At 32.1% G+C, this 25,514-nt stretch overlaps 2 protein-coding genes and 1 long non-coding RNA gene across 3 annotated transcripts in view; 2 read left to right on the top strand and 1 right to left on the bottom strand.

The window, feature by feature from the left end:
* The window catches only part of LOC148274725 (uncharacterized), a gene marked incomplete at its 3' end in the record, with an annotated part of 122,701 nt that overhangs the window by 79,795 nt on the left and 17,392 nt on the right, over nucleotides 1-25,514 (top strand). The window lies entirely within an intron of this gene.
* On the top strand, nucleotides 1,100-2,348 carry LOC148274728 (uncharacterized). The gene is made up of 2 exons (XR_015824218.1): nucleotides 1,100-1,596; nucleotides 1,815-2,348. It is a non-coding gene; the product is annotated as an uncharacterized LOC148274728 (long non-coding RNA).
* On the bottom strand, nucleotides 2,039-25,490 carry LOC148274727 (juvenile hormone esterase-like). The gene is made up of 3 exons (XM_088236725.1): nucleotides 24,948-25,490; nucleotides 8,823-10,174; nucleotides 2,039-2,363 (listed from the first exon to the last, which is right to left on the bottom strand). The coding sequence occupies exons 1-3, from the start codon at nucleotides 25,167-25,169 to the stop codon at nucleotides 2,171-2,173; spliced, it is 1,767 nt and encodes a 588-aa protein (XP_088092851.1). The 5' UTR covers nucleotides 25,170-25,490; the 3' UTR covers nucleotides 2,039-2,170.

Raw genomic sequence — 25,514 nt, 5'->3', positions numbered from 1 at the left:
GTAAATATGTTTTATTATTATATGTATATATTATATCAAATACTAACATACTAACGTGTACATAGTATATTACTAACACGTGTTTATATATATAAAAAACAAAAATACTCGACACTGGCCAGAACACCCGAGTTGAGATGTGAAAAGGCCATGAAAAAACGAAGAAACGTGAAGAAAGAAGCATTTTAATTCGTAGGTAATTGCGTTTTTTTTTAAAAATCTTTTTGGACTTCCATCGTGATAAAAGTGGTGCTGCAAAGCTTGTCGTCGTGGTGGATAATAAAATTATTAAATTACATAAAAAACAGAACAGATTTTTCGTTTCATTTAATTGAATAAATTGTTTTTTTAATAAGTACTAATATTTTTACAGTACATTAAAAAAAATACAGTGCATATAATAGTTTCTATAGTAACGAGTTTCACAAAAACTAAACTAAAGAAAAAAAATTCTTCTGCCCACATAGGACACGTAAAATATTTAAACTTTAACGTTAAATAGCAACGAGGTATCATTGACAATCATTGAAATTTGTGAGAGAAGTATTATATGTTATTAAAAAAAAAAAGACTTAATATGGTTATTGTTGTGAAATTTTTATGTATAACCACACACCGAATTTTCTATGTCTACCGGTTTCAACACGGACCCGTTATCATGACTAATAAAAATACAAGAGTTAAAATCTTACATACTAATAATAAATATGGCTGAAATAAATAATGTGGAAATATTTTACATTAGGAAAGCTTTAAAAATAATGTTCTTTTGATCAATAACCAAACAACTTTTCAATATAGCCCGTTATACGATGTCCCGTTGTAAAAGTCAACCTAAACCTATTTTTCACATCTTGTTAATTTATTTTTATGACTAAAAGTTTTGTCGCTTTTAATTTTCAAATATCAACTTATTATTTTTATTCAAATATTCTTTTTACTTTTTATGTTTTGTATTTGTTTTTTTTAATAATTATTGGCATTTTTACTATTTTAATTATAAATGGTATATTTTCTTATTTATGTTTCTGCTTCAATTTTTATTATTATCGGTATATTTTCTTATTTATATTTATGTTACGTGTTTAAATAATTAATGGTATATTTTCTAATTTATGTTTGTGCTTCAATTTTTATTATTATGGGTATATTTTCTTTTTGAATGAATGCTTCATGCTCTAATTAATAATAGTTTATTTTTTAATTATATCTGTTTTGAATTTTTGATTATTATTTGAATTTTTTAAGCATCATTTAATGAACTGAAAAAAAAGTCATGTGAAAAGAAGGTCTTTCCTAAACACAGAAATTCCCTAACTAGTCGAGACCTTGAAAACAGAACCTCTGTACATTTTAAAATTGTAAAATAAAAAAAAAAACAACTCACGCCCCTCCCTTAGCCCCTTCCACTTTTTTTCACCTATTTCTCAAACAATATAAAATAATTTCATAATCTTATCAGTGCATGTGCTTATTAAAATTCATGTCGTGTTGGTTTTATACTTTTGTGCAACAACTATGGTGAAGGTGTATAGTGTGTTTTGCATGTTTGTATAATGAGTGTCCTGACAAAGAGACGGGTTCGTCTCAAAACCGGTACACATTTCATTTCATTTCATTTCATTTCATTTTTTTTTGCACCACAACAGGCCAGGAGGCCCAATTACAGTGGTGAAATACATCACAGAACAACCAGGCTCGAGAAAAATCACATTTTAATTTTTGTGTTCTCACCGGGAATCGAACCCGGAACCTTCCGTGCGTGAGTCAAGCGTCTTGACCACTAAACCACGGAGGCCGCCAAACACACATAGTTACACATAGAAAAGTCGGTAAGTGGTCATATCAAAATATTTAATAAAATGTTTGACCTCAAAATAAATGCTTTAAATATTAATAATGTGACTTAATATAGCTTTGCCTAAAAGTTTTAAGTCAACTTCTCGAATAAACAAAGTCACCTAAACCCTTCTACGTGGGCAATATTCAATTATGTGGCTGTATGTCTTTCTCACGTGAATGTCTTTGTATTGTTGTCTTTTTATTTTTATTTGTTGGAAGCAACGTGGTATTTACTTAATATAAAATGCAATTATGTATAAATACATTTGCTATGCGTCAGTAAAAAAAACAAATTTAACGTTTAATTAAAAAATAATAAATTATATGATTACAACTCTGTTTTGATGATCTTTTCTTTTGTGTACGCGGAGAATATCCCATCCCAGAAGTCGACATTTTTCTGTCCAGGGTTGATTTCCATCTTCAGGTTCTTATTGATGTCCAGGAAGTGATGTTGTCTTTGTTTCGCTGGTTTCCAGAAAATATTTTGAAGGAAATCATCATTCGAGGGAGTCGGGTTCCTGAAATAATCAATAATTTATCTTTGAGTACTTGAACAGAACAAACATATATCTAACTCTGAAGGATTAGACATATATTTTTTTAACACATTTAATGCACCAAGTTTGTGGATATTAATTAGTTTAAAAGTGAGGGTACTATTTGCAAACCCGACTAAATCCATCTTTCTTTATTTTGAGCAAATCACAAAAAAACTGATACAATAATAGCTTCTACTTTTTTTATATTTCAAATATTTTATAAAAAATTTTGTATGTAAATAGTGATAAAGTGATAAATATTTCAAGAAACAATAGTCTAATAATTATTTCAATTTTGGAGATTGCCAACGTTGCAATACTCGAGTACAGGTTGCAATGTTTGCAACAAACCCAAAAATTAGAAAGTCGTATTCTCACAAATAAATTCGTATATTTAACTGACAATGTAATAATTTTTGTAAACAATTGCATTCTTAATAAGATTTAATTGATATTTCCCCTTTTCAAGATTTGGATTTAGCCGGGTTTGCAAGTAATATCATCAAGTACAGTTTAATTACGTTTGATTTTTATTTCATCTTTAAATAATGTATAGAGGAGGTTCTTTGTTTCAGTTACTGTTTAGCTGGAAATTATCTGTGTTTAGAGAGGACTTTCTTTGTTATATGCGTTTTTAATCTGTTGATGATGTGTATACTATTAAAATCAATAACAATAATAATATTCAAATATAAAACATAAAGGTACATTAGGTAAAATATTAATACCATCAAAACTCTTTATTGCTCACTAGTTCGACCATATCTAGAATACGCTTCTCTTATTTGGTCTCCATTCTACAGGACTCATATTGAGCATATCGAGTCTGTCCAACACCGTTTTTTAAGAAAAGTGGCATGGTTGCTCGGATTACAAAGAGGTAATTATTTTTATTTTGAAATAGAGCAATCTCTTAATCTGTCTTCATTGGAGAGACGTAGAACTGAGATGGACCTTATATGCATTTTCAAAATACTTAATGCTTAAAGTGATGTCCCATCTCTGTTGCAATCAATTTATTTTCATGTTCCCAACCGTGTCACCAGAAGTCGAAATCTGCTATTTATAAAATCTTCTAAGAGCAACTTTGGTTTTCATGCCCCAATGTCCAGAATGTGAAGATTAGTCAATTCATCACACGAATTGGAATTTTTTGGGATAGATCTTCCGGCTTTTCGTAGATCTCTTCGCGACTAAACAGTGTGGGATGAAGTTGGATTGGCATGGTTTAGCTCAAAGTTTTTGTTCTTTCGTTTTTTTAAAATATATTGTATACTATTATTGTTTTGCCCTTGTTTGTCTTTGCTAAATAGTTTTATGTTCTTTTTGTTCAGTTTCTTGCATTAATGTTTCTTCATGTAACTGTTGTAATTGGCTTAGGCCGTATATATAATAAATAAATAAATAAATTAGAAAACATGTTTATAATAATTAAAAAATAAATATAAACACTAATGACAAAAAATACACAAATATGAAAAAAAAAACCACAAAAAATACGAGTTACTTAAAAAATAAAAACAAAGAAAATTATGCCCATGAAACAATTCACAGGATACAAAAAGCTTTACTCCTTTTTATTCACATGCTCAACCTCGGACTTCTAATCTGTGAGTCCATGACGCAAAAAAATATGAAATATATTGCATTTACGAAATAGTAAGGAGTAAGGAGTCTAATACGGCGGAGTACCAAATGAACGGTAACGTGAGACGAGGACGACCAAGGAAGACGTGGCATGATCAGATAAACCAAAATTTTAAGTCTGGTCATGTCAAAAGCAGACAGAACCGAAGGGCATGTATGACAATATGTATGAATGTGGAAAAAGCTAGGAATATATGCGAGGATAGACGTGTGAGGCGTTCCATGCTCTCTGCCTACCCCTACGGGGAAATGACGTGATGATAGTAGTAGTAATCTTATACAAAAAGTGAAAATTGAATTACAATTACTACGGCGACAGCTTTTCTTGACATTTGGCTTGCCAACCGCCGGCTGAATGCAATAAATATGACAAATAATAAATAATTAAAAATACCCGTTTTAAAATGTTTTCCATATTTATACCGGTGAAATTCAAATATGTGATTGCGCAGCAGGATTAATAATAATAATAATAATGATCAAAGTTTATTAAAAAAAATTAACAATAATTTTATCTATTACATAAACACTTAGGTAATAGATTTCTCTGGATCATGTCTAGTCTGCCTAACTAGGTACAACCTGTTTTAAGGCAGACATTTTTATGCAAAAATAAACAATTACATTACTACCTTCTTGTTAATATACTTAACAGTTTTACAATATTAATTTATTAGGAATTTATTTTTAGTAAATTTTCCGATTTTTCTCGACCTAAATCCAGTAACCAATTTTTACAAATATGTTAAATTGAATCCGGGTCATGGTTTTGCAATCTTTGGGTAACATATTGAATATTTTTGGGCCCAGAAACCTTAATTTTTTTGCCCGATTATACGTCGTGAAGCGTAATTTTTTTGACATTTAATATTAGGCGTTCACGGATGTTCCATTTTGATCGCGAATACGATAAACAACCACGGTGAGAAATCGTTATCACGTCCCTTATTAGCACGTCGATAGTTATTTGTGCTGATGAATTGTATGCCTACAAATTAGAAGGACTTTATTTTTAGGACAGTAAAAAAATATTTTAAAAAATCAACTGTCTAACGGATTTTTAAGGGAAGTTATGTAATTAAATAGTGTATACTTAGGCAGATATGCCATGATTCTCTCTCACCTAAAAGCAGTATGCGTATTGCTCATTTTAGATACTAGATTACTCCACCATACGTGTAACGCGTTCTGAATAAATTATACCAAATTTACAGAACTAGCTTGATCCATGTGCTTATAATACTCGTATGTGCTAAACTTTCATTATTAACTCCATGCTCAACACCATCTCACCACTTACAACTACATCGGCTTATTGTATTGATGATTTTTTGTAGATATTTCTTAATATAACTCCATAGGTAATGATTGAGATAAAATTGTAAATAAGTTAAAAATAAACATAAAAAAGAAAGACCATTTAAGTAAACTAGTTGAACATAATAAAAAATGTAAAGACATATTTATAAGAATAAGGAATACTTTAAAAATCAATCGTTTAAAAACAGCTTATTACTCAATTGTACAACCTTCGTTACAATACGGTATTGTTGGATGGGGTGGTGCATATGCCAATGTATTAAACCGTCTTAAAATAGATTAATTATTGAAGTAATTTTAAAGAAACCCTCAACATTCAATAATGAAAGTCTATATAAATTATTTAAATTTCATACAATAGACACTATTTATAAAATAAATTATATTTTACAATTTTTTAAACAAGAAAAAATAAAAGAATTTGAGATGAATAAGTCACTCAGATACCAAAATAATATTAAAATCTCTAAATTCCACACAAGTCATGGTCAAAATCGCTTTGTCTTCAAATGTGTCAAAAATTAAAATAACCTCCCCAATAAAATAAAAACTATCAAAACGAATATATTTATCTATAAATAAATTCAAGGTAAATCTAAAGAATTTTTTCGAACAAATGTAAAAACTGCATTAATTTTTAATTAGTTTGAATATATTATTATTTTCTGTTTTTCTTTATATTTCCTATTTTTTTGTTTTTTCTGATGTACTTGTATATTCAAAATTATATAAACTCTAATAAATAATTAACTATAATAGTGTAAGTCACTCTTCAAGCACAAGAGTTAGTCTCCTTTTTCAGAGAGTTACAGTGATAACATTTACTAGATGTATAAAGTAGATCTTTATAGAATAAAAAAAAATGTACCATTTATTAATAAAAAAAACAAAAAAGTGATCAATTAAACTTCTTGGTTACGCTTTAATTTGATTCAATTTTGATTAACGAGGGCTTTTACATAAAAAGTGTTTTTTTTCACTCCTTCTTCTATAAATGCTTTCATTACATTAAAAAAAGTAAGAACTTTAAAAATTCATCATCATCATTATCACTCCGTTTCCGCACCTAATGGTGCATAGGGCACTGCTTTGGTACACCAATCGCAGCGCATCTTGATCATTTTTGTTACATGGAGGCAAGATGATCAGTCTTCCGTTTCAGGTAACAGTCCAGGGACTATGAAACATTATAGTGTGAAAAACCCTTTTAAATAAACATTTAATTTCAACCGTGTCGGGAATCGAACCTGAGACCTCTTACACGGTAGGCAAACGTGCTAACTATTATACCACGAGGCTGACATATAAAAATTGCTAGGACTTAATCTCCATTTCGGTATAAAACTTTCCGGAAAATGATCAGTTTTTGCAAACCATTAGTAATAATATTTACATATTACAACAGAGATGAAGAGCATTTCGGAGAAGGTAATATAGAAGTCTAGGCATCTACAGGGCTTATAACCTGTCATTGGCTGGTTTAATCGGCCACTTTACGCACTGTGTAACATTCACCATTCTGCCCATATGTGAACATCTATATTCCTTTAATTCTTTCATTTGTTTGATGTTTGTGAAGTTAAAGAGCGGAAACCTTTATTTATGCGGGTGAGATTCGTGTAATTTAATTATTGAATTGTTCTTTATCTCTGCTGTAATATGTAAATATCAATAGCTCCCCAGGCATTTGAATCCAGTTCTTGTCTACAAAAATTTGGAAAAACTCAAAATATTGTTGATAAATCCACCTGGTTGATGAAGATGTACAGAAATTGAAAAAAAAACATTCGAAGTTGCCTAGTATGTAGGCGAAATTATTCAATTACACGAATCTCCGCATGAATAAAGGTTTTAGCTCTCTAACTTTCCAAACATCAACAGATGAAAGAATCGAAGAGATATAGATGTTCAAACATAGGCAGAATGGTGAATGTTGCACAGTGTGTAAAGTGGGCACTTAAACCAGCCAATGATAGGTCGTAAATAAGCCCCGTAGATGCCTAGACTTCTATATTACCTTCTTTAAAATGGTTTTCATCTCTGTTGTAATATGTTTATATTAACAGCTCCCCAGGCAATTGAATCCAGTCATTGTTTACAAAAATTTGGACAAACTCAAAACATTGTTAATAATTTTCATGTCATCTGTCCTTCAATAAAATACTAATGATCTTTTTATACCCAAACTTTGTAACAAATATTATAAAAGTTCGAAATGTAATCAATTTACCAGTCCTGAAGATGCCTTCTTAGGCGAAAGCGTTTGTTGGTCAAAATTAAATGAAAGTGAAACTAACCAATAAGTTTTATTGTTATTTTTTTTTATAATTTCATCTAAATCATTTACTACATCTATACTTCTTTATCAAGTTTTTCATACTGTTTTAAGGTTTATTTTATTGTTTGGTATCGTATCGTATCGTCTTGTATTGGAGTCAATAGTGTCCACAAACAGCCTGCAGGCCTCTATCGGTTGCCAGTTCCTTTGAATCCTCCCAAATCAGGTTTACGCCCCGTAGTTCTAACATAAACTGCGGGCAAATTCGTGTTTTGAAAATGGCAGTTTTATAAAGTTCCAGGATAAATTAAATCTCGTTTTACACGATTTTTACTTGGTTTCAAATAACTGGTTCAATAAATCTTTTTTTTTTTTAACAAAAATTAAACAATGCGTAATAGTAATATAATTATTATGATTATTTAAAAAAAAATATATTAGCGTTCTTATAATTTACCCAAATATTTTAATTTTAGTGGCCATTTTCAACGAGTTGTAAATAACTCACTATTGGAAAATGAAAATCAAGTTTTGGTAGAGTGAGGTTTGAACCTCGGACCTCTGGCCCGTGAGTCCGCAACACTAGCCACGGGACCACGACCCGATTGTTTTAGGAATGCCCTACATCGCTCTTTCACTTGCTTGACGTCGATTATATATTGTAAAAGAATATTTTTTTTTTTAAGTATAAGTATTTTCGTAATGTTACATATAAGAAAAAAATATGGCGTAATGAAAAGTGAACAATTTAATTTTTATGGAATATTGAATTGATTTTTATACAAGGAAGCCTATCCAGCATTGCTTTTTAGGGCATATTTTTACGAGTTTTTTCTACACGGGACTGCGTGGAATACATTATTCAATAGAAGTAAAATATCAAAAACTGATAAATTTCTCTAAAAGCACTCTATCTACATTTTCGGATATTTTTTTTTCGATACTTAAATATTAAAAATCAAACAAATCCAATTTTCACACCGAGAAAATTCGATGACAACATATGATGTTTTGTGTACGAAAATTTTCATCAGAAAATGTTGGATTTCGAAACATAAAATTTTATGACGTTATCAAACTCAGTGAAGCACCGAACGAAATTAGTTAAACATATTCATGTATAAACACATTTCATTTGGATTTCAAATAATATTATAAATGAATTTTTTGTTGACGATTCGCTATTTACTCACCCAAACTTGGCGAAATTAGCCCAAAGTTTAACCATCTGTTCCGATATCAAAAGTTCATCCGGCGCCACGATTCTTTCCAATAGTTCCTTGTAACTTTCTTCGAGTTTATCACATTTAAATAAATAACAGATTTCGTCCCCGTTAGTGGCACCTTGAATACTTCCCCTGTCTTTCAGAATAGAATTCTTGAAGAAGTTAAGGGCGCCGTCGAAAGAGAATCTATAGAAATAAGTATTCGCGCGAGACGCCTTCAAATGTTTCGTGAGAGTCTTATGAATCGGGTAAAATATTCCATCCGAGACATAATCAACGTATTCATTCATCGATTGATTGCCGATGACTCCATTTTGAAAGTAAAAGTTCTTTATTCTCCCGGCTACATGTTTGTAATCTTCGGAATTATAGTTAAACTCTAATCCTCTTAAAGGCACCGAAAATTGGAAATTATAATTCAATTTCTCCAATATCTCGGGATCGTTAATTAGAGTTCTCAGAAACACAATGGCTTCTCTGGAATTGAAACCAATCATTAACGGTATTCTTGAACTCAGAAAATTACTTTCGTAAATTTTGTTTGCCGGTGTCGTTAAGAATGTATCTTGAGGAGTTGTGACGTTTTCAATCGAGGGTCCAAACGGTAAAATACTTTTTTGACTGTCTCTTACTTCCGTACTGTCGAACGTTTTGGGAGTCGCTTTAACTATGTCGTTGGCGTTTACTTTCTTCAAGTTTTTAAGAAGTTCTTCTGAAGATTCTGAATTTTTGAAGAGTATTTTATCTAAATTGTACGCTCGTTTGCTAGGGTTTGAAGAAAACAGGTGTGGAAGTTCAAAAACTCCGCTTTGGCAAATGGCGTTCTGGAACGTTCCCGTTGCCATCGGGGAATGCAGCAAAAGAGACACCGCAGCTCCTCCAGCGTTACTTCCAAAAATCGTGACTCTTCGATTATCGCCATTAAATACGTGGATATTATCTTGTACCCATTTCAAGGCTAAGACTATGTCTTTTAGACCCATATTGCCTGGGATGACGTCATCCTCCGTACTGAGGAAGCCCAGGGCCCCTAGCCTATAGTTGGTCGTGACCAATACCACACCCTCGTTCATAAAGAAGTCCGGTCCGAAGAGAACGGTATTGGAAGAGCCGGTGGCGAATCCGCCCCCGTGTATCCAGAACATTACTGGTAGTTTGTCTTGTGACTCGTGTTCAAGACTTGGCGTGTAAACGTTAAGGATAAGGCAGTCTTCTTCTCCGCTCGGAAACCTGTCTAACAGAGGGTCCTCTTGGGGACATCTTACTCCACCCCCTGTTGCGTTGAATACTCCCTCCCATTTCATCAGGGGTTGCGGTGGCTGAAATTATAAGAAAAAATATTCAAACAAAACCGTATTCAACTATTTATGCCACAAAAATATTTAAATGGTGACAGTTTTTGTAGAATTGAGTTTGATTTAAAAAATAATTATCTTTATAATATAATTCCTCTGTACGTGTGATGTCACCGAATTCCTTCTAAACGGCTTAACCGATTTACGTGCGGTTTTCAGAGAAATATAGATCTTTGCGCTGTACGTGTTCGTAGATATTAAAATCTTCAATCGAATATGAAAAAAACAAGTTAGAAGCATAAATGTTTTATTCATCGATCTACCAGGGTTGCATTCGAGGAGAATGCAGTTACAAAAAATGGAAAGATATTGGTTTTTTAATTATAAAAAAGTTTGTTTTTGAATGTTTACTAACAGCATTTGTTTTTTGTGGATCTCAATCAGATTCTTTCCTTAAATTCCTTATTATTTCTAAACATTTATTTCTTTATACTGGATTTTTGATAATACTAAAATAATATTAAATTCAATACATTTTTAAAAATCGTATTCCTACATAAGTACACCCCTCTGTTGGTGAGAAGACCTGAGTTTGACGTTCTCAAAAATATTCCATATTTTAAAAACTATTAATTTTATGTTTTGGAATTCAACCATAAACAAGTACTGAGGTACTTACTTGAATTCAATATTTGAATGTAATAATTTTTAGTTTTGGAATTTAATCACAAACAAGTATCTAGGTATCTACTTATCAATGAAAAGTATTTTGCCAACGTTCGGACAGGACAACGTCTGTCGGGTTCGCTAGTATTCAATAAACCTGAATAGCAAATCTAAAATATAAACGTTTATTCTTGCCTTGTCACGCTTTTTTGTTTAACAATATTTCTATATATATTAATAGTGGCCCACTTTCTTTTTTTTTACTTCTTATCGTAATTAAATGTAACGTTTCTTCGTGATATAATTTCTATAAAGGATATATCTTAAATAAAATACCTGGCATTTTTTACGCCACACACGGTTAAATATATTTGTTTGAACACAAGTTTCGGTCTCTTCAAGTTTTATATTTACTCCCGATGACGAGTAATTCTGAGTACCGAAAACTTGTTGTGTTTTAACTAATATTAAAATCGTGTTTTTATAAAATAAAAAAAAATTTTACAAACTAGTATAAAAATTACAATATTTAAAAATCTTATTCAAGAGAGTAAATGGTATAATAATATATTATATCATTTTCATACTCCAACGATCTTTAAGAAGCTAAGATAATTAACTAACAAAATTCATGTTATTAATATTAATCCCATAAACCAGGTCTTAAATGCATTTAAACCAAACTAAAAATACGGCCAAGCACTTAATTTAAAATCAATGAAATTCAACTAGGTTCCTACGTTAGAATATTTGAATTGTAATTTATTGAATTCTAAAAAGAAAATTCATCTTGAAAATTCGATTGGTCATTCCTTAGAGTATATACATCTGGTCATTCACGGGCGGGTCGCGTTTTAAATTTGAGTGGAATTTCATACTTTTTTTAGAGAATTGGTTTGGTTGTAAATTTTGGTGATTTTTCCTTTATACAATTTAGTTTTGCTTCAAAATTATGAATCATTTTCAAGGCAATCCGGTTTGTGAAGATTCTTGCCGGCGTCGGAGGAAAAAATCTTGCGTTCAGCGTCGCCGTAGAAGACCGGCTAGTAGAAGAAAGCGGCGAAGAAGTGCATGTTCTAGAAGACGACACGCCAGATCATCTGGAAGCGGGAGCTGTAGGAAAGTGTCTTCTAGAACTAGCGATGAAAGAAAGGAGAATAGGAGCAAAATGTTAAATGAAAGAAAAAAAGATGGTGGCAAAATTTTCAAGGGAGCGGAGCAGCAAGAATGTACTTGTAAAAATAAAAACACACATCAAAATCGGAGATATTTCGGATTTTTCAGTTAGAAATATATAAAACAAATTTAGAAATTCAAACGGATTTTTTATTTCATCCTAGTGAATTAATCTGTGTCTGCTCTTTTAGTGAAGCGTATGGTATTTGCAAAATCTCTCCGGGCCTCGATACCAAATCATGACAATATTCATGACATTTCAAATTGTACATGAAATAGTATCGAATTTTCTGTATGAAAAAATATAATTTGTATAAAAAAATAGTATCTTTGTCAGTCGCCTGTAATTGAACACGTTTTAAAAATATTTTTTTATGACTATTTAATTTTTCATCCAGAAAACTACTATGTTTGATAGACAATTGAAAATAAATATTTGAACTATTATCTATTGTAATACGGGTCCAAGGCCCGTAACACAGTGAAAAGTTGACCGTCACCTTAAATTTTATCTTATAAGTAAAATTAAGTTTCCTTTATGAAAAACAGAAAATGCGTACATTTTTTTTTCAAACACGTTCAATTACAGGTTATCAAATGTTTATACAATTGTACACATTTACAGTCTGGAAGAACACCGTTACCTTCTCATTTTATTCGAAACCTAGGGCCTCGATTACAATGGGAGGTTAATTTTATCTACAAAGTAAAATTAAGTTTGTTGTATGAAAAGCAGAATATGCATACATTTTTTTCTCCTAAACATGTTCAATTATAGGTTACCGATCTAGATACTTGAATGTTCATGTAAATAAACTCATTTTTGTACACACATATTGGTTATGTACAGTCGAAGAAAACTCTGTTAATATCTCAGGGGCCCAGGGCCTCAATATAATTATCACGTTTTTTTTATTTTGTAAAAAAATAGAAAAAAAATACTATGGTAACTGTATAGTTTTTTTTTATGTCCACGCGTTAATTTTTCAGAGCGGTTTAAAAACGCATACTTTAAATTGGCGCCAGAACGACCATTCAGATGCCGAATGGACTTGTGACGTCACGCGTTACGAATCCGACTGACCGTTCAAACAAATTCATACGAGTTTGTATAGCCTACGTGTTGTTTTTGTTGTAATCGGTTGTTTTACACTGTTTTAACTAATTAACGCGCACAAAATGTCTTTAGTTATAAGATACAAGTACTGTTTAGTTCCGATGTGCACAAACACTACGGTGAAGACGCCAAATAAAGCTTTTTTGGCCATTCCTAGTACCTAATGAAAAAATGCGGAAAAAATGGTTGAAGGCATTTGAAAGTTGTGAAACGAGATGTAAAAAAAAAACAATCCACAATACTTTTTTCCATAGGTCTTGTTCAGTACAAAATACTAAATTTAAGGATGTACTGTACATGATAGTGGCAGACTGTAGACTATAAAAATTTACTCTCAGTGGGTACTGAAATTAGCAATTATAAAGCTTGACAGGTACTACAATACTAAAATAGTTTATGTTTTAACATTATTGTTTATATTTGTATTATATTTCTGTACTTATGTTACTAAGTTTAATTTGTAGAATTGTTGGTTTTCTAAATAAGTAAAAAATAAAATCACTAAAAAGTTGCTGTATGAAAACATGCCTTATTTATTTGTGAAATTTATTGCATTTACAAAATGGCAACTGACCTTGAGATGCTGGACAGTCTTCACACTTGCAGGAATCTATTATTTCCTAGACTTCATCGCAAATCAACGTCACCGAGTGCGCTTTGGTTCTAACTTTATGTTCTGGGGTGACTCGACCTTTTACCATTCAAATATCACCCGTCCGTTTTACTTGAATGTAACCTATGGCATTGTCTCTGTAATTTTTCCTTGTTGATATATATTAATAGGTAAATCACATTTAATAAAAAAAGGCATTAACACGCACTCGAGCAACAGAGATGTTTACAAGCAATGGTATTTTATGGATTATGTTGTGTCAAAGTCACATTACTTCCCTTTGCATTAAATGTACGCGAAACAATATATTTATAGTACTTGCAAAAAATGCAACTATTTAAATTAATAAATTTTTGGAGCAAACATTATATATTTCCTTACCTTGCGGCCTTTACATTTCTTTACTCGGAATTAAAAAGTTTGTATTGAATGAAAAAAAAATACCCATCATTATTATATCTATTTTAGGCAAGATATCGGATTTTCTTTGTAAAAAACCAATGTCATAATGCTATGGATGTTTATAAATGAAAACAAAAAAAAGCAAAGGAAAATATGAAGTTTAACTAAAAAATAAATAAAAAGCCACAAGCCGCCGCGTCGGACGATCTCAGTATAGGATTTGAGTGAACGTAGGATCCATTAGTCACGCGTGACGTCATCAACCTTTTGGCCAGTTACGGGCCGTTTTATTTTTTCAAACTTTAGATAGAAAATTATAAATGAAAACATTAGTTTCAGATGTTTAAAGTTGAATGCTCACAATCGTAAAAATATTCTTTGAATACTGAATACATTTAAAATCATATCCCCAGTTTATGAAAATACACTATTATGAACGCTATCTTCATCTATACATATCGAGACGGTATATTCAACATCTGTACTATCTATATCTTACCTCGGTATGTTCTACCTACTTGCATCATATGATCGAAACCAATTAATGACCGCAGAAGTAAGTCCGCGTTCCTTACTTCATTAACATTTAAAATAGTTCTCATTTATATTTCAAATAGGTTTCTGTGATAGAAAGTGCCCACTTCAAAGCGATTATAAACTCTAATAAATCCCAATTCAAGCAAAAAAAGCTCGCTTGAATATGATTTTTAATTAACTTTTAACCATTGCCAAAACTATATGCTTAAGGTGATTCTAAAAGAAAATATGAAACTAATTATCCATATATGGCGCTTATACTATTTTTTTTAGAAAAATGTAATTTTTAAGCATAGAATAAAGAATAGTCCAGAAACCACATACGCACATCAAACAGAAAGTGACTAAACTATAAATGAGTAGGTTTACGTTTGGACCCATTAGTTTCTTTGTAGACGTCGCTCAGTACGCAACTCCTGATTTAAATTCAACTATGCCGTGTTGTGTCCTTTTAAAGTGTAGAAATACGGCTAGGCTCTTAAAGAAACAGGATGAAATCACATTTCGTGTGAAATTAGCAAATGAATTTGTATGTAGTAAATGCATTACTTAAAAATTGAATTATTTTTCCATCTGTCAGATTGTCGAAGAAACAAAATGAACATTTCGTTAGTGTTGCCAGGGTAGTATTTTTTTTACCCTACTTTGCTCATCTAATGAGCGAAGTAATGAAAATTTGACCTCGGATTAAACAACTCTGTGGTAGACATTCGACCAACATTATCTTTAAAACATCAAATATTATTTAACATGTTACAAAAATATCCGTTTTACGTAAAATAAAATTTGTTTTATATTTTAAGTTTAAAGTTCATTAATTCAATTACTCTTATTAAATGACCCTTTACTTATCTACTCTGTTGTGTCGATCAATATTTCCGCATGCACAATAAAATTTTAGAGAAATTATCAAATTGCTTTTTTTTACCTTACATTTGTGTTATAATATTTTTAATAAAAAATTTTTCCATCGTGCAACATTAAGCGGCGACATCACGAATGCGCGCGGCGAAAGTGGGGCATAGTGGAGGAATTATTGGACACAGTCCAATGTATTCAAATATAATTCAACGCTCTTTCTGGACTATTGTTAATTCTATGTTTTTACGTTTATTTTTAATGGAAATTTTTCAAAACTTGGTTTGCGGAAACTTTATTGATTGTTACAAATACCATTACAATATAATTTAGCTTCTGTTCACAAAATGCTATACAAAACAAAAAGTAAGATAAGTTATCATAGTTGCCGTATCATAAAATCAAAATAAGGGGATAGCGAATCACAATACATATACATACAAACATTTGTGTGTGAAAGAAATATGGGTAAAAAGTATATACAAAAACCATAGAATTAAGAATAGTCCAGAAGGAGTGTAGAATCATTTTCAAATACTTCGGACTGTGTTTAAAAATCCCCCACTCTGCCCCACTTTTGCCGCGTGCATGCTTCAAGTCACCGCGTAATGTTGTCAGATCTCGAAAAAAATTATCATAACACAAATGTAAGGTAAAAAAAAGTAACAAAAAAAGGAAATAAAAAAAGTAAAAAAAAGTAAATAAATAAAATTTAATTGTACACGTAGAAATATTGATCTACACAACGAGTTGATAACGAAAGGGTAATTGAATTAATGAACTTTGAACTTTAAAAATGTAACAAATTTTATTTTCCATAAAGCGGATATTTTTATGCCATGTTAAATAATATACGACGAGCAAAGTATCTTAAAAAAATTTACTACCCTGGCAATACTAACAAAATATTTATTTTGTTTTCTTTGACAATCTGACAGATGGAAAAATAATTACAGTTTTAAGTAATGCATTTATTACTTTTACATGTATTTGCTAATTACACATAAAATGTGATCCCACTTCGTTTCTTTGAGATCCTAGCAGTATTTTCACACTTTAAAAAGACACAACACGGCATAGTTGAATTCAAATCAGGAGTTGCGTACTGTGCGACGTCTACAATGAAACTAATGGGTCAAAACGTAAAACTACTATTTTAACAGTAGTTTAGTCGCCTTCTGATTAATGCGCGTATGCGGTTTCTAGACTATTCTTAATTCTATAACATAAACTTATGTTTCCAATAACCATTTCTGTTTCGCTTGTTACCGTCAACGATGCGCTATGCTTTCATTTTTTGTTTTTTACCTCTGACATCATCATCATCATCATTCTCTTTCCGCACCTAATGGAGCATAGAGCACTGTATTGATACACTAATCGCAGTGTAACAGTGTAATTTTTTGTTACATGAAGGTTAGATGATCAGTCTTACGCTTCAAATGCCAGTCCAGGGGTTATAAAACTTTTTAGTGTTAAAACACTTTTTCAAATAAATATTTCATGTCAACCGTGCCGAGAATCGAACCCGAGACCTCTTGTATCGTAGATAAACGTGCTGACCACTACACCATGAGGCCGACAAAACCTATGTATGAAATAACAGAATAAAAATACCCTTTACTCCTATAGAAGCTACATTCAAAATATAAAAAAAATTGCGTTGCCCTATTGACATATTAATACATAGACATTCCCTGAGCCCTAAAAATGACACTTAACTCATGCCCAACGCGTATTTAGTCGATCTTCGACCGCCAGCTAGGCGTAACGATTATAATCATAATATGCCTACTTGTGTCATGAAATCGTGTAAATACCTTCCTAATAAACATTGTAAAAAGGTTTGCCCAACTTTTTATTGGTAAATATTTGTTCATGATTGAATAAAAAGCTTAACACAATTAATATTCTAATTTTTTATTTTTTTTTTGTAAACGTCAAACTACGCCTAGCGGCGCAATTTCGAAGCTCTTCTCAGTAGCGCACTGATTATATTACATTTTTAAAGTATAATAAAATTCCTATGAAAATAAATAAATGGGTCGAAATTATAAGTGATTTCAGGAAAGAACCTTGATGGGATACACCAAAAACAAATGGTGATTGTTTACGTTAAAACTCAAACTTTTTTTACATACTAAAAATGAGTATTTTTCTATTTTTGGTAGCATATGCATGGTCGTTGAACGCAGCCCTGGTGTAAATAAACAGTACATATTAACTACGAGTGCGTTTTCGGGTCACTACTTTTAAAAATATTTTACTCTATAAGGCATGTCTATAAATTATATGTCAATGTCTTGGCCAAAGTAGATTAGTCGCAATACACGATAACATAAGTCGTGTCCACTTTTTCCCAATTACAAAAATGATTACTAAAAGTATAACAAAATGGTAACGGTTTGTAATACCCGTATGCAGAGACAAACCTTAAGCTGAGGAAGGTAGATTCTATTGTCTTCATCTTCGGGTTATTCTCTGCATTTGAAATTAGAATGTACTTTCCTCACCTTAAGTTTTGTCTCTGCATACGGGTATAAGTCATTCAAAATACTATTTTTGCTTGTGTTTGCTTTTACGTTACATATATAATATTTTATTTGATAACAACCCTTCGTAGTTCATGTTTCTACCAGCTGAGACAAATTAAATGCATACGCAAAAATTTGCCGGTTGATGCCGCCCGTCAATTAATAAATGCGTTTAAAGGGGCTAGAGTCGATTATTGTAATGGTATCTATGCAGGTCTACCAATGAACAAAATGACTCGCCTACAATCTGTATTGAATGCCGCAGCGAGACTTATTTTCGGAATCTCTAAGTTCAGTCATTACACTCCACTACTTCGGGAACTACACTGGCTACGTTTTCCACAGAGGGTCGAATACAAACTCTGTTGGCTTATGTATAAGTCACTGCACAACTCGGCTCCGAAATATCTAAGGGAACTATGCATTCCAGATGAACTAGCTGACAGGCGTCTCACGCTGAGATCAGCTACGTCTACGGCGAGAGGAAAAGTTATTATACCTCTACGCAAACAGCGTACTAAATTTGGAGAATGGGCATTTGCGGTCGCAGGCCCTATGGCATGGAATGCTCTCCCAGCAGAGGTGCGAGGCTGTGAAAGTGAAGTGATGTTTCGGAAAAAACTCAAAACCCACTTGTTCTCTAAATCATTTGAATAAATCCGTAGCATGTGACAACAAAATAAATTATTTTAATTAAATTAAAAATTTAAAAGCTTCAATTAAATTAACTTAACAATAGAATCACCATGTAAAGCGCCCTTGAGGTATTTTATTACGAAAATGGCGCTATATAAGTTATCCATAATTAATTAATTAATTAATTAATTTATGTCAAGTATAAAAAATTTAGCATTTTCGACATCCCCTTCTGTTTGTTTGCGTTCACGGTGCAGATTCTATTAATTATTGACTAATTTGTCGTAAAATAATGAAGTCGAATACATTATTTACTTATTTGTTATATTTTTAAGTAGGTACCTTTTAAAATAATAAAAAAACGGTTTGTATACACTAATTAGATAGGTATATTTTAATACCTGGATAAGAGATATCTAATTTTGACATATTATGTGAACGTGATTTGTGAATCAAAATGATAAATTATTAAGTGAGGTTTTGATTTTGAGAAATTATGTTTTTATTGTAGCTTTGCAAATATGGCAGTGATTAATTAAAGGTGGAAATTTGGTACGAAAAATATCTTTTAGGTGGACCTACACTGGAGTGTTCAACCAATCTGTTATGACATAGTATATGAAATGTCATTATTCCTTTTTATAACAAATATTAATTATTATATTATAGAGAAGTTAAAATCTACTTTGGCAAACAAATGTTTATCGCAGGAGGCTAAACTAGCAGTTCACAACGGAGTTCTAGTTCCAACTCTAATGTATGGGAGCGAAGTATGGAATTGGAAAAATAATGATGAAAGTAGGTTGAATGCTGTCGAAATGCGATCCCTCAGGCGAATGTGTGGTAAAACGATGTATGATAGGTGCACAAATGTCGAGATCCGTGAAGTGTGTAAGGCTGAGACATGCATTATTGACAGAATCAAGAAAGGGGTGCTGCGTTGGTTTGGACATGTAGAGCGAATGGACAGCGAAAGAATGACTAAAAGGATCTACGATGCGAATGTTGATGGATGCAGAAAACGAGGAAGACCGAGAAAGACATGGCACGATCAAGTCCATCAAATACTTGAAGATGGACATGTCAAAAGTAGGAATAATCGGCGTGCGTGCATAAGAAGATGTATGAATGTAGAGGAAGCGAGGTCTGTATGCCAAGATAGAGTGTTATGGCGTTCTATCCTCTCTGCCCACCCCTACGGGGAAACGGCGTCATGGTTTGTTGTTGTTGTAGAGAAGTTTGTTTTTACAAGATGGTTTTTAAAAAAAATGAAAAATAAACTCAATAGAGTAAACGTTCACGCATTTCATTTTTTTTTCATTTCTCTTTCTAATATTCTATGTGGACGGTATGTATTTAACTCGGCATCATTGAACCTGGGTTCGATACACCTGGCACATTTTTTAAAGCTCACTACTTATATAATTGAAAACATTGTATTCCCTTCCATTCAGTAGCTGGAGTAAAACCATGGACGTATCGATAATTGCTTTGTTTTAATAGTGCTTTGCGCGTGACCTAAGATATGTAGCTTCAAGGAGCGTTCGTGTGCCTCGCACTCAAGTTCATAGGTTATGTAACATTTTCGGGCACATACAATGCGGAAAGATATCCCTTATTTAAAAAATCTAAGCCATGTGCAATTTTTTTTATTTTTTTATTTTTATTTTATCTACGCAAAAAATAAATAATAACAATTGAGTTTATATTTAAATTTTGGTTTATACCTCAGAGTAATATCGCGTCAACCTATAGAGAAGCCCTATCACTATGTTTCATAGAACGCAAGCGATGTTGGTTAGCAACAAATTGGCGGCCATTTAGTTTGTTTGACAACATAGGCATAACGGTTCTATCGGATGCTTTTGTCGCTGTGCTTGGCTTTGTTTGTAAATAACTTGGATATTTTCGTTATTATATATAAAAATCTACTATGGTTAATTGCAGTATGTTTAGTTGCAGAAGTAGAAGCGTTAAATGTGTTAAAGGAGTTGGTTTTCACAGGTAATTGATTTCAATATTTTCCAATGATTTACATGAATTTTTGGCATTTATTGTCCCGACACGTGTATTAAGTTGCTTAAATTTTTTTTATATCAACAAATTTACTTCAAATACTGTTTTTTCTCAATTTAGGGGATAAATTTGTGAATTCAAGTATGTTTACTGTTTATAATGACAGTTGATTACGGGCAATATGTCGAGACCGCACTAGGCATCCATATAAAGTTTGAGCCTTTATCGAGTAAAGGTTGATTCAAATTTTACTCAAAAGTAGCAACCCTAATTTTTAAAGTGCATCTAAAATGACGGGTTTTTATTTGGTAGTACAAGAGTTCTAAAAATTCTTTATAACTCGTTGGTGCGAAGTAGACTCGAGAGTGGCTCGATGATTTAGGGACCGTGTGAGTTGAAGTACTCTCTTATGGTGGAGAGGGTTCGAAGAAATTTCTTCGGTTTCTCTACATGGGGGAGTGCGGATATTATCCATGGCTTTATCATGCTGAGTTCCTCAGAGTAAGCTCGGTTACAGCAGTTTGAAGACCAGAAGGAATGTGTATTTATTTATTTATTTATTCACACTTTTTATCAAAATACAATTCCATATTCATTTAACTCCGCACTTCTTTCGATTGTTACGCGGAATTATTGACGACCTTGAAATTATGCGGAGCTTTTATGTTCCGGATAATTACCTTAGACAGCGTCAGCATAGACTGTTTCACATTCCAATATATAGGACCAACCTACCAATGGTTATTTTTTTCTCATATTTTTTTTTTTGCACCACAACAGGCCAAGAGGCCTAACTACACAGTGGTGAATTACATTACAGAACAACCAGGCTTGAGAAAAATCACATTTTAATTTTTGTGTTCTCACCGGGAATCGAACCCGGAACCTTCCGTGCGTGAGTCAAGCGTCTTGACCACTACACCATGTTATGTCTGTTGGAAGGGCTATCCCTATGTTGAACAATATTACTTTGGACAATGACATTTTTCACGTCTCTTGAGGGAGTTTTACGTTTCAAGATTTTCTTACTTTTTTAACATATTATTCTCTGGATATTATGTCTACTTATGTGTTATTTTTATATATACCTAATTTTACCTAATTATTTCCATATGTATGAATTTAGATATTCCATTTTGTAATGTACATATGTACGAATAAATAAATTGAACTGAATTGAAAAAAAAATCAGCATGCAAAGATAGAGTGAAGTGGCGTTCTATCCTCTATGCCTACCCTTACGAGAAAATGGCCTGATGGTTTTCTGTTGTTATGGAATTTGTTAATATAAAACATCTTTGCCCGATAAAATACTCGTACAAGAAAATATGTTTTAATAATATAAAAAAATATTTTCAAAATGTTCAAAATGTTCAAATGTTCAAAACAAAAACATTTAATCTCGTCAACAAAATGACTTCCATTATAAAATAGCACCAAAAAATACAACAACAAAACAAAATATCGTTGTTTGTATTCAAAAGTGTGTATTTATGTAAATGTCGTATCACTGAAGAGCTTAAATAAATGGTTTATAAATTCATGTCATCACCGGAAAATCCTTATTCTAATATAATGCTTTTAGAATTATAATCCTTTGGACGAAATAAGAGTATACATTTTGGAAACAATCCCCAATTTGTATAGAACACGTGTATCTGTCCTTTACGGAAAAACTTGAGCTTTTTTGAATAGATTTTTTCGTAATCCTACTTTGAAAGCTCGCAATCCTTTAGGTTTATGGCAGAATAATTTTTAAAAGCTTTTAATAACATGATCTACGTTTTGTTAAAAGAAATCACGCAAACAACTCACGTGTTTTTGTAAATACAAGAACGTAAATGGAATATATGGTACACGCGATGTTTACTTGTTCATAATGCAATAGAGTGGTTAGCACTCTGTTCGTTTATGAAATTATTCACCAACTAAAGCAGGGTTCGAAGGATATATATAACGATATTCATTTATTTACTTACGGACTAAATCAGTCATTATAGTAGATACATATTTATTTTTATGTACGCTACAATTTAAATGAAATAAAACTTAAGAAAGTTAAAGCTGGAACTAAAAAAATATATATATATAATAACTACCCTACTACCCCACCCCACCCCAATCAGATTATTTCCTTAGATTCCTTATAATTTCGACCCATTTTAGATATTTATTTTTTTTTACTTTTTTTTTTTTGCACCACAACAGGCCAGGAGGCCTAATTACAGTGGTGAATTACATCACAGAGCACCCAGGCTTGAGAAAAATCACATTTTTAATTTTTGTGTTCTCACCGGGAATCGAACCCGGAACCTTCCGTGCGTGAGTCAAGCGTCTTGACCACTACACCACGGAGGCCGCCATTATTGCATTTCGGGGAACGCAAAATTATTGTTAACTCACATCTATTATATTTTAAATACGTATTTCTATCAGTGCACCCCTGTAAGTCAAAAGCGCTTTTAATATTTACCAATTAAAAGTTACACAATTCATTTTTACAAATGTTTACCTAAACGTTTTTACACGCTTTCATGACACAAGCAGGCATTTCGGTTTCGATTCTAAACGTCGCACCTGGCTGGCAGTCGAAGAACGACTAAACACGCGTTGGGCATGACTGAGCGTTTGGGCACGAGTGTCATCATGTTTGAAGGCTCAGCGCATGTCGATGTATATTAATATGTCAAAGCATGTAGGTCATTTTTGTTTTTTTTAGCAATACCATAGACCAGATGGCCTAATCACAGTGGTGAATTACAGCATAGATCACCCAGGCATGAGACTTAATGTTTATGTTGTAACCGGGAGTCGATCCGGGAAACTTCCATGAGTGAATCGAGCGTCTTAGCCATTACACCACGGAGGCTGCCGTATTTTAGTACATTGATATAATATTTTAGAGGAAAATCGATTTTATGTGCAAACACTTGGCAGTAAATCAAGTAATTCGTTCTCAATAATAAGATTAAATTCAACATTTTCTTCTGCTCGGTCTGCTAGGATCTGTACAACAAAGCGATTCTAAAAGATTTATCGATATTTGTCGACAAGGTTAAGAATTTTTTTATCTAATTTTTTTATCCCCCTTCTACATCCATCTTTGTCGGTTACACGGGTAGTTATAAACATTTCTGCCCATATTTGATCCTCCATATGTTTATACATTTTGCATCTACTAAATTTTTAATATCTTCATCGGCTTATTTATGTATGATATTGTGGTTTTCAACATTATAATAGATTACGTCATCAAAGTGTTCTGATTTACGTATTTAAAAAAATTATTATCCTAATAGCTAACAGACAAATTGACTGTATTTATTTAGGTTGCTCTGACGGTGATCGGGGGATTGAAAGCAGTAAATATAAATTTAAGAAATAAAAATAAACGAATCTTTTGCAAAAATTTTTTTTTTTTAAAGTTTACCATTCATTACAGCTAATATATTATAATTGTTTTAGTAATGACCAAGACATAAGTTCTTTAAAACAGATCTGGGTAAGTGCGTGGGGCTTTCAATGTCTTACATAATAATATGAACTTGTTAATTTAAATTATTTGCAGATAAAACACTATAAATTTTATTTGTGTTTATTGCTACAGAGAGGGAAATCATTTTTGAGAATGGAATATGGAATATAAATATGAATATCTGGAATATAAATATGAATAATATTATGAATAGCTAGGCATTAATATGACCAATGACATTGGCTGGTTAAGGTGGCCGTTTTACGCATCCATTTTTCCTCAACTCTTCCATCTGTTAGCTTTTATGAAGTAAAAGAGCTGAAACCTTTATCATATGGGTAAGATTCGTCCGGCACAAATATTTGGTCATACTAAAAACATTGTAGAATTATTTTTATTCGAATATATCACTTTTATCACTTTTTTCTTCAACTATAAATAATTTAATCGATAGCCTATGAATATTTTCCGAATTAAAACCTCTCAATTTTGCATGTGTAATGACTCCTCAGTACCGAAAGCCGAGGATATTTTTGGCACAGTAATGGAAGGGTTAATGTTATTATTTTTTTATCAGTATGAGTATTGTATTGTGCGTTAAGTAGATTAACGATTAATGACGTGTTGATTATACCGACAAATATCGTGAATCATTTACCGTTTTTACGCAATCCAGATCCTGGAGAGGGTTGACCGCGCGGTTACACGAGCAATAAATATCAATCGAAGGGTGGCCTTTTTACAAGGGTGAAAAATTGTCTACTAACCATAAATCTAAGCTCTCCGATGGGCGGTTCGGCATATGGAATACTCTGGAAGGAGTAAAAGGGTGTATTCTGATTGACAGATTTCAATTTCAACCCAATCAATTTACCCTGCTTTATTTCCACGGAAGCCTCCTCCGACACTTCATCACACCAAACATCCTGATTAACGATGCATCTCAGGATCACACACAAAAATAACACCTTGATTAAATTAAAGAACATCGTGAAATAAAAAACAGGTCAAATACTTGTGTCGACGCGGGAAAAGCGAAAATATCACTATGTTTTAACTATTATCGAAGCATTTTTAGCAGCATTACAAACTGATGTAATTCAAAATAATTACATCGACTTGTTTTTTAGTGCCATTGTGAGTATTTTGATCTAAAAACCAATGCGATTCAACAACTCTTGTTTATAACACGTTGAACTTGACTTTTGCGAACGATTTTCAGCAATCAGCGTTGATTTTACAATCTGCATACAAAACAATAAGTGACGTGTAAAATTGTATGGTAATCTTGTAAAAGTAACTTCACAACTGGTGTCACAAGTCTTGTACTGATA

Source organism: Micrasema longulum, unplaced genomic scaffold (assembly GCF_059751315.1).
Source record: "Micrasema longulum isolate JH-2025_06_02 unplaced genomic scaffold, ASM5975131v1 h1tg001597l, whole genome shotgun sequence".
Classification (NCBI taxonomy): Eukaryota; Metazoa; Arthropoda; class Insecta; order Trichoptera; family Brachycentridae; genus Micrasema; species Micrasema longulum.
Note: the sequence above shows the minus strand (reverse complement) of the source record. Positions and strands in the feature narration are given on the sequence as shown.